At 38.6% G+C, this 12,980-nt stretch overlaps 1 protein-coding gene across 15 annotated transcripts in view; it reads right to left on the bottom strand.

Moving 5' to 3' along the window:
* Positions 1–4,622: 4,622 nt before the first annotated feature.
* Positions 4,623–12,980, bottom strand: part of AP1S2 (adaptor related protein complex 1 subunit sigma 2) — a 30,445-nt gene continuing 22,087 nt past the window's right edge. For 5 of the 15 annotated variants that reach the window (XM_040533059.1, XM_040533017.1, XM_040533037.1 and 2 more), the window contains exons 5-6: positions 7,508–7,516; positions 4,623–6,656 (exon numbers count right to left, since the gene is read on the bottom strand). In XM_040533059.1, coding sequence (XP_040388993.1) covers positions 6,609–6,656; positions 7,508–7,516 — 57 coding nt within the window. In that variant the 3' untranslated portion in view covers positions 4,623–6,608. Of the gene's footprint in view, positions 6,657–7,507; positions 7,517–8,949; positions 10,381–12,980 lie in introns of those variants that run through there. The other 10 variants (XR_005814065.1, XM_040533068.1, XM_040533078.1 and 7 more) reach the window with 3 other exon arrangements.

The following is a 12,980-nucleotide window of genomic DNA, read 5'->3' as shown; positions in this document are numbered from 1 at the left end:
TTATTTCCGTGTAATGTGTGTGTTAAATGTTTACTGTCCCTGTAAGGAGTTAGTACAGAACAGCTAGTGTGCTGTGAATTCACACAACAGCACACTGCCAGTTGAAGTCTGTGTAAAAGACAGCCATTTATGTTTACAGTATGTTTATGGGATATCTCGTTCTAGACAAAGTACTATAATCGTGTTATGCATTGGAGAAAAGGGATCTGAAAGGCTTCACTGTTTGCTTGTACAATACTTGCCCAGTAGGAGCTTTGTGGTCATAAGTGTTGGATTTTTCTCTCTCCTGTGACTGAGCTGCTGAGCTAATTGCCTGTAGGGATTGCAGTAGACTAAAACCAAGTAGGAATTACACAGGAAAACAATCAATTTATTCAGTACCTTAATCCCCAAGTAAGTGTGGAGACCAATCACTTGTAATCCCTGGAGTGAAGGCAGAAAATACTTTGCATACTTCTTGGTTGCATACCATTTGTAGTTCAAAACAACCTGCCTAACCTATTACGGAGCGGGTGGAAAAGTGTAAATCTGGTAACTAAAGATGGGAGTGTAGCTGTAAAGGCTCGAGATGTTGCAGAGTGGCTAAAGAAACTCAGTATTATTTTATACCTGAAGTAATATTTCGTTTTTTTTTTGTGAGAGGAGGACTTGATATCAAGCCTTTTTTTAGGCTTATATTACAGTTTAAGGCACCCTACTGCCTAGCTTCCCTACAGTCAAGGTGGAGAGGGGTACTTAAAAATGAGGTTATCGGGACGAAGCTTTTTAGAAATGACAGCTGTGTTAGCAGAGTACCTGCAATTAGCAAAGTTCTTATAGCTATTTCTTCAGTTTTAAATGAAAGATTTGTGCTGTTAAGTGGACTGTACTTCACACTGTTTAACTTTACGTTTTTAACTTGGGCACTTTGATGTCTGTTTATGCTTGGAGAGAGCAGTTTGTGGCCCTGAAGGTGCGGGTGCCCCAGGTGTCTGCTGTCTGCAGAGATAATTCTCTCTCTCTTCAGCCTCTCCAAAGAACTTGGGACTCCTGCCTTTGAGTACAGTTCAGACCACTTGCTAAGTTAGAAGCCTCTGAGGTAGGCATGAAATGCTCCCAAATAGGTGTTTGTTATGACTCAACAACATAGCATCAAGTTCTTTAGAAAATCTGGACATCCAAACTCCAGTGTAGCGTTCCTCATAGCAAAAGCATTTTTTTTTCCCCCGGGATAGTTAAGAGTGAATGACCATTGCTTCTGGATATAATATATATATATATTTTTGCTTTTCTAAATGCATACTGCACCTAGCATGCTGATTATACATTTTCCTTCTTTCATGTGTAACTGTTGTCCAATTTGGAGTAATACAACAGAAGTGCTATATATTGTTGTTCAGTTCAAACCCGACTTTCACTATATATTGTCATAACTGTAGGCAGAACTGTAGCTTAGTTAATTTGATTAAATGTTTTAGTTATTAACAGACGTAGGGACTGTAATAGCATAACTTTTGAAATAATAACTTCATTTGAAAGGCAGATTTCGCTGGATAGACAGCACCGTTTTAAATTGTATTTGAGAAATTTGTGACAACTGCTTTCTCATAATGTATCTTTCCTGACTAGATCTTACAGGCACATTTTCCCCAGGGTTTCTATTTTCCTCATAGATGCTCACTTGTCTAGTTGGGGCACTTGTGCAGAATGCGGCAAACCGGAACAGTTGAACTGGCCTTCCCCACCTGCTGGGCTGCATCACCAGCAGGCCAGTAAGATCACTTCACTGGTGCTGCCTCACATCCCACAGCCCGCGTTCTGGTGAACTAGCCTGCTGGTTAAGGTTCTCGGGTAGAACAGTTGATTTGTGCCACCTGCAGTGTGTTGCACATCCCCTGCTGTGCGGTGTGCTGCTCGTGCTGTTGTTGAGCGTTGTCTGAGGGAAGTAAATCACCGAGCTCGACCAGAAGTGAAAGGGGTGGTAGGATGCCGATTTTGTGAAGATCTGTGACAAGCAGGGTGAAATAAATGAAACGGACCTCTCTAGGACTAGAAACCAAGCACCAACTAAGACCCATGTGAGAATTCCACAGGTGATTAGGCTCCTTGTCCCCACGGTTTTGTAATGGGATCGGGGAAGCTGAGCTACTGTATTTTCTTTTTTTTTAAAAAAAAGTTCTTAATAATAATTAAAAACGTTGCTCAGAGATGCATGTAAAACTTAAATATACTTTATTTCTGCTATTCTAATGGCTGAGGCTTCAGCTTTTTTTCTTGAGGTCTGGATCCAACGTGCTGGCTGCACCTGTGTGCTGTAGAACTGGTAGCTATAATTATCATTGTTTCACATGCAGTCTGCTTATTACACAGAAATTGAGTGCTGTAGATCTGACATTTCGTTTGCATTTGTTAGCATGAAACCTGGCCTCCAACCAGTTTTCGAAATTAAGAGTTCATGTATTTCAGTAGTTTCCCTACTTCATAATCTTAAGTAGTGTCATATGCATGGTTGTGTTTCCTTATTAGCTGAGTGAGCTATTTATTCTGAAGAGACAAAGAGACTAGAAGTTCTTAAATGTTAAGCTCCTTTCTTTTTTTTCCAAAGGGGAAAAGCCCAGAAACCACAGAAGGGATTTAAATTTGCAAGGAATAGCTTGTTCTCACCATGTACTATTCTGCATAATCCACATAAGAGGACCTTATAAAGTGAATTCCTAGTGGTTAGTGAATTCCTACTTCTTTTTAAAGACTGCATAAGGCAGTTGCTTTCAGACTTTTTTTTTTAATTTAATTGTGCAAGGATCACTAAGAGGCTTTGGATTGATTATGAAAGCAGGTATTGACACAGAGCTGCAAGAAGAGGGTTAGGGCAGCAGCAGGGGCTGGCCAGCCAGCTGATGGAGTCAGGGCAGGGAGCAGGTGCTGCTCTGATCCTTCGTCTGTGGAACAAGTAATGTACCTGAGCAGGAAGCTGAACATGGAAGTCCAACTACTTCATGAAAACCATCCTGCTTGAGGTGATCACCTGAAGTGTTTCATGACAGTAAGCTAGCACGCTTCCTGTGGCAGAAGGGGAACGCTGACAGAGGGGTAGGAGCTACTCCTGTAAGCACCAGTAGTATCCCTGCCTGTTTAGGCACCTGGGAAATAGGTTTGCCTTCTGCCAGCAGCACACCCTCATGTTTTCACTGGTGCCTGCTTTGAGGTGATTTCCCTTTCCCTGATGCTTGCTGTGCTTGTTGCATAGCCACCTACCATCACGCAGCTCTGAGAAGGGCTCACGTGTTCACATGCCGAATGCAAGACTTGCATTTTCACAAGGAGGGAACAAGCATACAGGAAGGCCTTCCCTCTCTGGCACTTTCCATTAATGATGGAATGAGTGGTCAGAAAACATTCTGAGTAACTTTTCTGCTTTAAACCCTTCAGGAGGACAATCCTTGATTCAGTTGCATATTACCACATGTTGCATATTACCACATTATCAGTAATTACCCCGATGTTTACTGGTTATATATCTGTACCAGTAGCGGCATCTTTGGGATGTGCAAAGTAATGGTTTTCAGAAGAAATACAGGAGTCTGCTCAGAGATGCTGTTGCTTCCGGTCCTGTAACAACACTTTAAAAATGTGAAAGTTAAACACTAGTTAAAAACTTTAAAGCTCAATTTAGTTTCTTATATCACTTAAAGAATGCAGCTGATTTTGCTGTCACTGTAAGCTTGTTGTAATTAAAAAAACACTTATTCCACCCATCCTTCTATTCAGCTCTGATGTATCAGCTGAATACAGCATCTATCACATTTAAAAAAAATGTATCTGACAAATACCGTTCAGAAAGCTACTAGACTGAGTAGAAAGCAAGCTGTACAAGCATAACCCATAAACATGGTAATTCAGCAAAGAGGCAGCCACAGCCTGACCATCACCACAGTGTTAACTCAAAAGGAACAGCAGATGTTTAAGAAGGTCTCTTCAACTTGAAGATTCAGTGATCACAGTGAAGGCACTCAGGCCAACAATCCCTTGCCTCAACAATTCAGAAATTCTACAGGATTCCTTAGCTTTTTTTTTCCCCCCCTCTTCTCTAGCTAAGATAGGAAATTTAAGAAAAAATCTTACATCCACATTAAAGAATGCCCTAAAGATGGTAAGTTTTCCCTATGCTTTTGCTGGTAACATCAGGCAGTTCAGTTGCTTCAGAAAGCTGGAAAGCAGATGAGTCAAGAGAAACTTTTGGTTGAGACTAGGACTTAGGACTGTGAATGCTGCATTGACATGTTCGTAATCCCATGTATGGAAGTGAACAGCGAGCTTGTATTATCTAGAACCCTCTCTCAAGCAACGTGATTTGTTTTAACTTCAAGTGAAGTGGCACTACCGCAACAATTTACCATACACTTTAATAAATTCCATGTTTAATGTGATAAGCCTTCCAAAAACTTGCTAATTTATTGCTTTCTGTAGAATTTAAATGGATGTAAATAACTAATCTTGGACACAGTATTCTCTCACATTTTTTTAATAAAGTGCTCAAGAGCAGGTTAAGCACTGTAATAAAATTTCCCTTTTTTTTAAGCTGGCACTGAGTAGCCTTTTTTTTCTCTGCAAAAAAAGGAACTAATTACATATAAACACAAAGCAATGGTGTAAAAATGGACATTTATTACAACTAAACCAATGTGACAGTACAACGGAGGTCAAACAATTTATTCATCACAATCACAACAAAGCTTAACCCAGCCAAGCACATACAAGTGACAGTGTAAACTTTAAAAACGCTGAATATGTAGGAAATTGCTTCAGGTTTGACTAAAGGTAATTTCACTGCTTCCATCTCACACTGAGGGGTATTCTAACACCACTTCAACCTCATCTATCCCTGCACATCTTGCACAGAGGAATCTTGCACAGAGGAAATGCAACCCACTGCTTGTGTGTGCCTCAAGTTAACCACGGTCTGTAGCAATGCAGTATGTTCAAATCCCAGAAATGGCTTAAGCAGACAAAGTTGAACGCTGCGAGTTCACAGGCTCTGCTCCAGCACTGCCACTGAGGCATGCAGACCCACCCCTGCCTTCTGCTGCCACCCACACTGGGACCTGGGTCAGGGAACCCACGCCTGTCACCACCAACCCTCTTCTGGTGGGTTACATTTAGCCCCCATCAGGCCAGGCCCACAGCCTGGCTCTCCCCCGGCTGTGTAACTGCTCATGCTAGCACTGCACAACTGCCTCCATCAGCCATGCCAAAACTCAGTTTGGTGAGAACATACATGGCACTACGTACTTAACTGACCCAGCCCAAACATGGACTTCTACAGTGAAATTGCTGGGAAGGGAAGAGAGGGAAACAAAGCCTGGCATTCTCAGGGACCATGCACGCACACAGAACTTTGCTACTCCCAGGTGTAGCGATACCCTCTCAGAACTCGCAAAGCATACATGAACCACATCTCCTCAAGTGAAACAGTTCGAATGTACAATTAAAGAGCCTGTGAGAAGTGTCAAACTATCACCTGATATCACTTTGCCCCATTTGCAGTCAATCTCATATACAAATCTGGCTTTAAAAGTTCTCACTGCAAATTAGTTGGTTATACCACTGTATACCAGGTAGGAGTTTTATAAGGGATGCATCACACGTGAAAGATATAAGTCAAGAAAAGTATTCAAACATGAAGCTGACACTGTTTTTCCTAAAGGTGCTTAAACACCCATTAAAGCGTAACTATAAAACACCAATAAATACAAATTAAGTTGTAGAGTTCAGAAGAAAATCATAAAAACTCCCTTTTGTAAAGCTCCCTCTTTCCATGTTCAAAAGTATCCCATTTTCATTACATACCTCTATAGTGTCAAAAAGGCTACTTTTTTGTGTGTTTATATTCAGAGCAAGCTAATACTGATTTAAAAATAGTTTCCCTGTTTGGATTTTTAACTACATGCATTCCCTTTTTAATATAGTAACTTGCACAGTTTTGCTCAGATAACTACATGTAAATACATTTTCACTGCTAGTAAATGATCAGTTTGCAGCTTTCTTGCAAAAAGCATTACCACTTTAACAGTTTTTAACCAGTTTGATATGCAGATCCTAAGAGGATTCTTTGGTATAATGGCAAATTCAGTAGTAAACAGTTATTTCCAATCTTAATGCATCAACTGAAAGAAAGCAGAATTATCACACCTGTTGACTAAAAACATAGATGAACGAAAGTCTTTGGTTGCATAAACACAATTTCTACAATATAACATTTCATACTTGAAGTTGTCCATGTAGTTTCCGTTCATTTAGATATACTATGGCAATGATACATTTATTTCCTGAAGTCAAGTTTGCTTATAAAAACAGTACACTTACTGAAATCAAATGCAATTTTTCTATAAATGCAGAGAAGAAAGACATTGAGTCAATTTAAATCTAATTCCCTTTCGTTTATCGTGTTTGGACTTCAGTTTCCTGTTCCCTTTTCAAAAGGAGAATTTCTCTTGTAGGCCTGAATGAAGCAGCTTAGCAAAACAGTAATACTGACAAACAGCATCTTACACCATTAGCTAAACATTACAATGAAGGCAGTGAACATTTACAGTATGAAACACTGAGATGTCATCAGCGGAACTGAAGATTTATGTCAATCCAATTTCTTCAAGTACACTACGTGGGGTCTCTGCTTCCTACGGAGGGAAAATTTGAGACAGCGGTAAATGGATCCTGTGCTTCTACTGAACAGTACACCATACATGAGAGTTAGTATGAAAGATGCTTAATTAAAGAAAAGCTGAAAGACATGAAAATATAAAAGCACTGCAGTTTGCAAACATGGCATTAGCTGCACTTTTCAAAGAGCTGTTAATTAGATTGTCATGGTTCACAGGAAGAGCTGGTAGATTTTATTGCCCTTAAGCATAATAAAAAAAGCAATTCAAGTGTACCAGCAGGGAACAAACCACAACCCAGTAATGGAGATACAAACTGGGGAGGGACAGGGAAGCATCTTGCAATGGAGTCTGCCAGTTATTTTTGTGGTAAATTGTTTCATGGGTCTCTGCTAGGCTAGAAGGAATGCATGGATGAAAAGACTGAAGCTACTTAGATACAGTATCCCTCATGCTCTTCATGAAGAGCCTAGACATTTAACACAGGTAACATACTTAGCTTAAAGAAAACAAGTCCAGGTTCCTTGGTACAGCTGGTGTCAATAAATTTACTGTTCTGACAGTGGAGGAATTGCCAGGATTGGAATTGAATTATTCTACAGCAGGTAGAATACAAAGTTTTAGGTTAATTCTATTCGTACAAAGCTTTGTTTATAGTCAGAGCAAGTTGTTTTATACAAAACTCCAAAGGGTTATCATCAGTTCCGTATTCGTTATTGCTATAGCATCTGAAAAACATATTAGTCTTATTAGAAACATTAAGCAGTACTTTGCCATAATTATTAACAATATGATAGTAAATAAAAAGGGATACTGTATCTTTATGGAAACATAAGCATTTTTAATATCCAGAGTATGAATAAACTTACTTTAGCATCCTAAAGCAAGACATGTCATGAAGCAGGAAAAAGGCAGATAACAGTTAAAGCAGCAAACAAATGTTTCCTAAACAAATTGTTACCTAAACATTTTTTAGAAAAATATTTTTTTCAGTAAAGTACAAAATTAAAAGCCTTAAATCTTGCAAGCAACACCAGAACTTCATTTCTATGGACTTCAACTATGGAGCACAAAATGATCACATCTAGAATCTTCAATCAATTCAATTCACATGTAAGACTATTTAACACTAAACTAAAAGTTATAACATTTTAAAGGCAAATTCACTTGAAAGTCAGCGTTTGGAAAAGTCCACTGCTGAGCACTTTCAGATGGCTTCCAAAATCCAAAAAGAAAAAAACAAGTTAAAACTGGAAGCAAGATACGCAGGGAATTAAGGATGTAGTGTTTTCTCACTGATGCAATATTTAAATATTCTTAGAACTGCAGTGACCTTGATAAAGCAAGGCAGTATGGTAGGCTTAAAGACTTACTTGTGTATTTAATATGCCCCCCCACCAAAAAAAGACGCTGCTTGAAGAGGAAGCTATACCATGTTTTTAATATAACCTGTAGCATTAAATTCCCAGATGATTTTGTTGCATTCATTTTAGAGGATATGCCTCTCCCCTATCCAATAACTTGATGCATTTTACTCCAAAAAACCCTATATTTTTAACCAACTATAGCAACAGAACTCAAGTGGAAAAAAAAACCTTGAGGAAAACATGAAATCATGAAACTTCTCACAGATTTCTGGGTCTTGAAAATATCTGTAGTAGAACAATCATTTAAAGTTTTAAATTGACTCAACAGCAGTAGACGTTTACAGTGGTGAAGCAGTGTGTTTACTAAACCTAAAAAAAAGGTTGCTCTAACTGAAGACAGTGCACTGCTGCTATCTTTAGAGCAGTTTACTATTGCCATCTTCACTGCCTATTCAAAGCTGCAGATAATTTTCACTAGGCATATACTTAAAGATTAAATTTCTTCAAATAAATCAAGGTCATTGGCTGATAATGAATTTAAAGCAAATTATTTCAAGGACGTTTGCTACTTGCCCACAGGTAGACCTCACCAGTTAAAACTCAGTAAGATGTTAACATTTTAATACTACAGCAGTAGCCTTGAGGCAAACATGCTTTCTCACATGCATATCAACAATATAATCTCAACAGGAACACCTAAAAGCTAATGTGTTTTGCTAGAATAATTTCATCAATTATGACTTTTAAGAAACAAATGGAATGGATTATGTTTTGTTCATGTTATTTGTTTTAGCAAGTGTCAAACATTTTATGCAATTATGGAACACATTCTGCTTTATTATACACTACCTGCAGCTCAGAATCACCCAAGGCAAACAATGCGAATTTGAAATATATCAGAACACAGATGAGGAAAAAAGCCATTCACATGAGACAAAAGTGCATGCAATACTTTTATTTCAAACATGCCAGGGAAGCTAATTCATTACCTAGTCATTTAGAAGCAAGCAGCTGTATACAGATAACAAGAAAAACAGCATCTCATTACAGCTCAATGCACAGCATTTTAAGCCAACAGGCATGAAATAATGCAGGCTAAAGCAGCATTAACCAGACATTCAGAAATACATTGTTAATGTCTTACAGAAAAAGGCAAACTTGGAAATGGAAAACCACTCCTATGATCTTGTCTTTATGACTTCAGAATGCTGCAAGTCTAACCCAAATCTTTTGTCCCATCCCCTAAGTCTCTTATCTTTATGTCAGTTTAACACTTGAAATGTAGTGCATTACCACATAGAAAATGTGGAACTAGCTACTTGTAAGCTACTAGCTACTTTTAAGTAGCTAGTTAACCTCTCTAACCACCTCTTTGAAAATTGTTGAAATATAACTAGCAAAGACAGCATTGGTTTTATGTTACAAAATACACTCTTCTGGTAGGCTAACAGAGGACGCGATGAGTGCCCTCTCATTCTGCCCACTCTTTCTAACTGAAAGTTACTCATCATATTTATGTATGGCAGTTTGCTGATGCACACTGCAGTCTGCACTTAGAACTGTAAATATCAATTGAAGGAGACACATTTCAAGTATGCTATTAATGAACTTAAAGTCTTTCCCATCCTAATCATGTGGGAAACAATGAACTTGTTCTCTCCTTCAGTAGCAGCAATTGTTTAACTCACACCAGTGTTTTGAACATTGAAATACAAATGTTGTAACTTCCAGATTTACATAAGTCATTCTCATTGCCCTCATCAATTCTGTCTTCCTTCTCTTTGTAAGGTAAGGCACACTATTGTACCAGATTCAGCAAAGGATACTGGTATGAGCATCTTTAATTAAGATGCAAGATCTATGTAGAATTATGTGCAATATTTAATACTTCTGTGTATATATGTAGTAGTTCCACACACTACTACCACGCTAATATCTCAGTAAATATTAACATAGTCTACTGATTTTAACTCTGTTTAAATACCACCAAAACACAGTTAAAAGATAACAGGTCAAGTAATGTTACAGTACAGGTGCTGCAGCAAATAGATGTTTAGCTCAGAAAATTCTGCAGAACTTTTAAGCATAAGGCTTCAAGCTTACACACAATAAAAAAGTTAAACCATATGCCAAGAAGCACAAGTTTTGTTGAAATGAGACATGTGAAGAGACAACACTGTAAAACACAGGGGGAAGAGGAAAGTACAACAGCAGAGAATGGTTGTGGTATTCTATTAGATTCAAGATGACTGGATTCACCAAGCTGATGATAATGTTGTCATGAGTAAGTCACAGGTCTATCTCCTCTGAAATTCTGCATGCATGATGAATGAAGCCATTTAGTACACTGGGACATTAAAGTATTCATGACGTGGCTACAAAAGAAATGTACATATTCTTACACATAATAAAAAGGTGGACATATATGCAAGGAAAAAAAAGGTTCTCACTTTTGTATCCCTGACATGGAAGAACATTTTATACATAAAATACTGCATTTTTGACTACTCGAGGTTTCCTAGGGAAAAATCATGGTTTTACCCCCCTGTACTTGCATGCTGGCAGCATCAACATACAGGAGAGTTTCACATCATAATTACTCTAGAAAGTTCAGAGTTTCTTCTGAGCCAAAAATTGTTTGAAGCTGAGTAACTGTTCCAGAGATGGCTCACCCTATGTATCTGTTACATGCTAGCCTCTTTGGCAGGCATCAACTTTTGGCTGCTGTGAGAGACACAGCAGTGTGCTAGGTGAACTCCTGACACCACCTACCATATCCACTCTCACAGACACACACTGGTAACAGGCCCCCAGAATGCAACTGCGAAGAGCACAGCGCACCAGGGTAATGCAGCAGGGGGGTTACTTGATAGAGAAATTACCATTCTTTTAAAGAGCTCCTGTCTCAAAAATGGGAGGAATCTGAGACACCTCTCACAGCAGGCCAAGCTCTTTGCTTTTGAATTATGCCACTGAACTTAATAACCCAGCTCTTTATTTTATCAGCATGAAAGTTAGTACACAATTTGTTGAAAGATGAGTTAGAAATCAAGCAACACAACTTTTTTTTTTTAAAGCCCCATAAAAAACAATGCCTTGAAGACAGATAAAGTTTTTAAACAGAGCAATAGTGATCTAGGAGCATACGCCCCAGATATGCCAATTAAGCACTGTCTGGGAGAAAAACCTCTCTGCATACTAGTTAGCATCTTTCATTTTATACCCATTAAAATCTTCAAAGTATTTTAGCACCCTATCCCCCCTCCAATCATTGAAGTCTTGGAACAGAACTGAGAAAGTTCCGATGACTTCTAAACCTAACATTTCTTCTGTCCCGTATTATTTCACGGCAGTATTGCCATCTAATTCACAAAGTGTTCAAGGTTTAATATTTTTTAAATTCTTATCTCCACTTAGTAGAAGTCCCAACAAAAATATCTTAGAGGCTTTACAGGATTTACATTGCTTTTTAAGAATCGGTAACCTGACCATTATTTCATACCAGTTACTTAAAATTATCAGGAACAAATCCAGTAGTTCTCAAACAACAGCTCAGTGGCAGTTGCAAAGTGAAGTCTGCCGTGATTTTTGGCAGAACTGGGAAGAATTGGCGTATACCAGTGAATTATAACTGGAATTTTAACTCTTAAAATTCTTACTAAAGTCAAGTGTCAGTGTACGTTTAAAAATGAGAGTGTATGAGAGTTAAGGCATATTTTTAACTGGAAAAGGAAACAAACTGACAGCATACAATACTAGCCCCAAGGAGTAGGAGCCTTGACTAAGAGTAATTCTAGAAGCCTCCACAGACAAAACATTTCCAGAGATAATTATGGAGAACTTCTGCTTTACTTACACTGCTGGCATGACATTCATTCATGAAGACAACTAAAAAACAGGCATATTTGTAACAATCTAAAACACCTAATTTTTTACATTTTTGTATTTTCACTTTTTACCTGTTATCTTTTAGTTTTACACTACCTGATATCAACAAATAAGGACATGGAAGTGTTCCTTTTTTGTTTACATGTTACCTTTCGGTAATTTCCAAACTACCCCAGTTTACAACTGAATATTCTATTCTTCCCAACTCCACCCTCCAGGTATTCCCCACCTCTTTCTTGAGGCCATAAACCACTGAAAAGAGGAATTAAGTATCTCTGGTGTGAAAATACTGGTACACAAAATTAGATGACTGACTCAAATTAATCTTACGGGATTAGGCTCTCATCTTGACAGAAACGTATTACCTACTGATAAGGCAAGGTAGAGTGTCAGATAACAGGAAGAAAGTGGTAATTTCACTCCTGGCAGCATTTTAGCTTATGGAACATGTAAACACCACCTGCAACTAGCCTAGCAATAAACTGACACTGTAGAGGTGAATCTAAAAGATGAAAGGGAAGATAACAGTACCAGAGACGAAGCGATAGCAGCAGAATTGTGAGATGGAAACTGCTGCAGTTTCAGTGAGCCCTCTGTACCGAGGACATCCTAGAATATCACGCGCAGAAGGTCCGGCACTGTGGTAGCCTGACAACCAACAGGAAAAAAATTTTGACAAATTGTATCTGGTCAGAGAACTACGGTACCTCACATGCTTCAACTATGAACTGCTAAATTTCTCCCTGTGTTCCCTGCCACACTGCCTGCAGAGAAGTGAGCCTGCAGGTCTGAATACCAGAAAACATACTTGGGAGGGGAAAGGACAGATGTCAACTTTTACAACCAGCATCTAGACTACCTTGCCTTCCTTCCTTCTATGGGACTCTGCAGACCTCAGACATCTGAGCCTGTGAAGCATGTGCTTAAGACAGCTAACTAGCTGTGAGTTTATAAGTTCATCTAGCAGCTAGGGAAGAGGTAATGGTGTTCTTACAGAACAATACAATGTCAAACTAACATGAAACACTGCCCCTGAAAAATCACCACTTATTTTAAAAATGTGTATGTCAACTGTTTTTCTGACTTT

The sequence above is a fragment of the Cygnus olor genome, chromosome 1, assembly GCF_009769625.2.
Source record: "Cygnus olor isolate bCygOlo1 chromosome 1, bCygOlo1.pri.v2, whole genome shotgun sequence".
NCBI classification, from domain to species: Eukaryota; Metazoa; Chordata; class Aves; order Anseriformes; family Anatidae; genus Cygnus; species Cygnus olor.
This window is presented reverse-complemented; position numbering and strand designations above follow the sequence as displayed.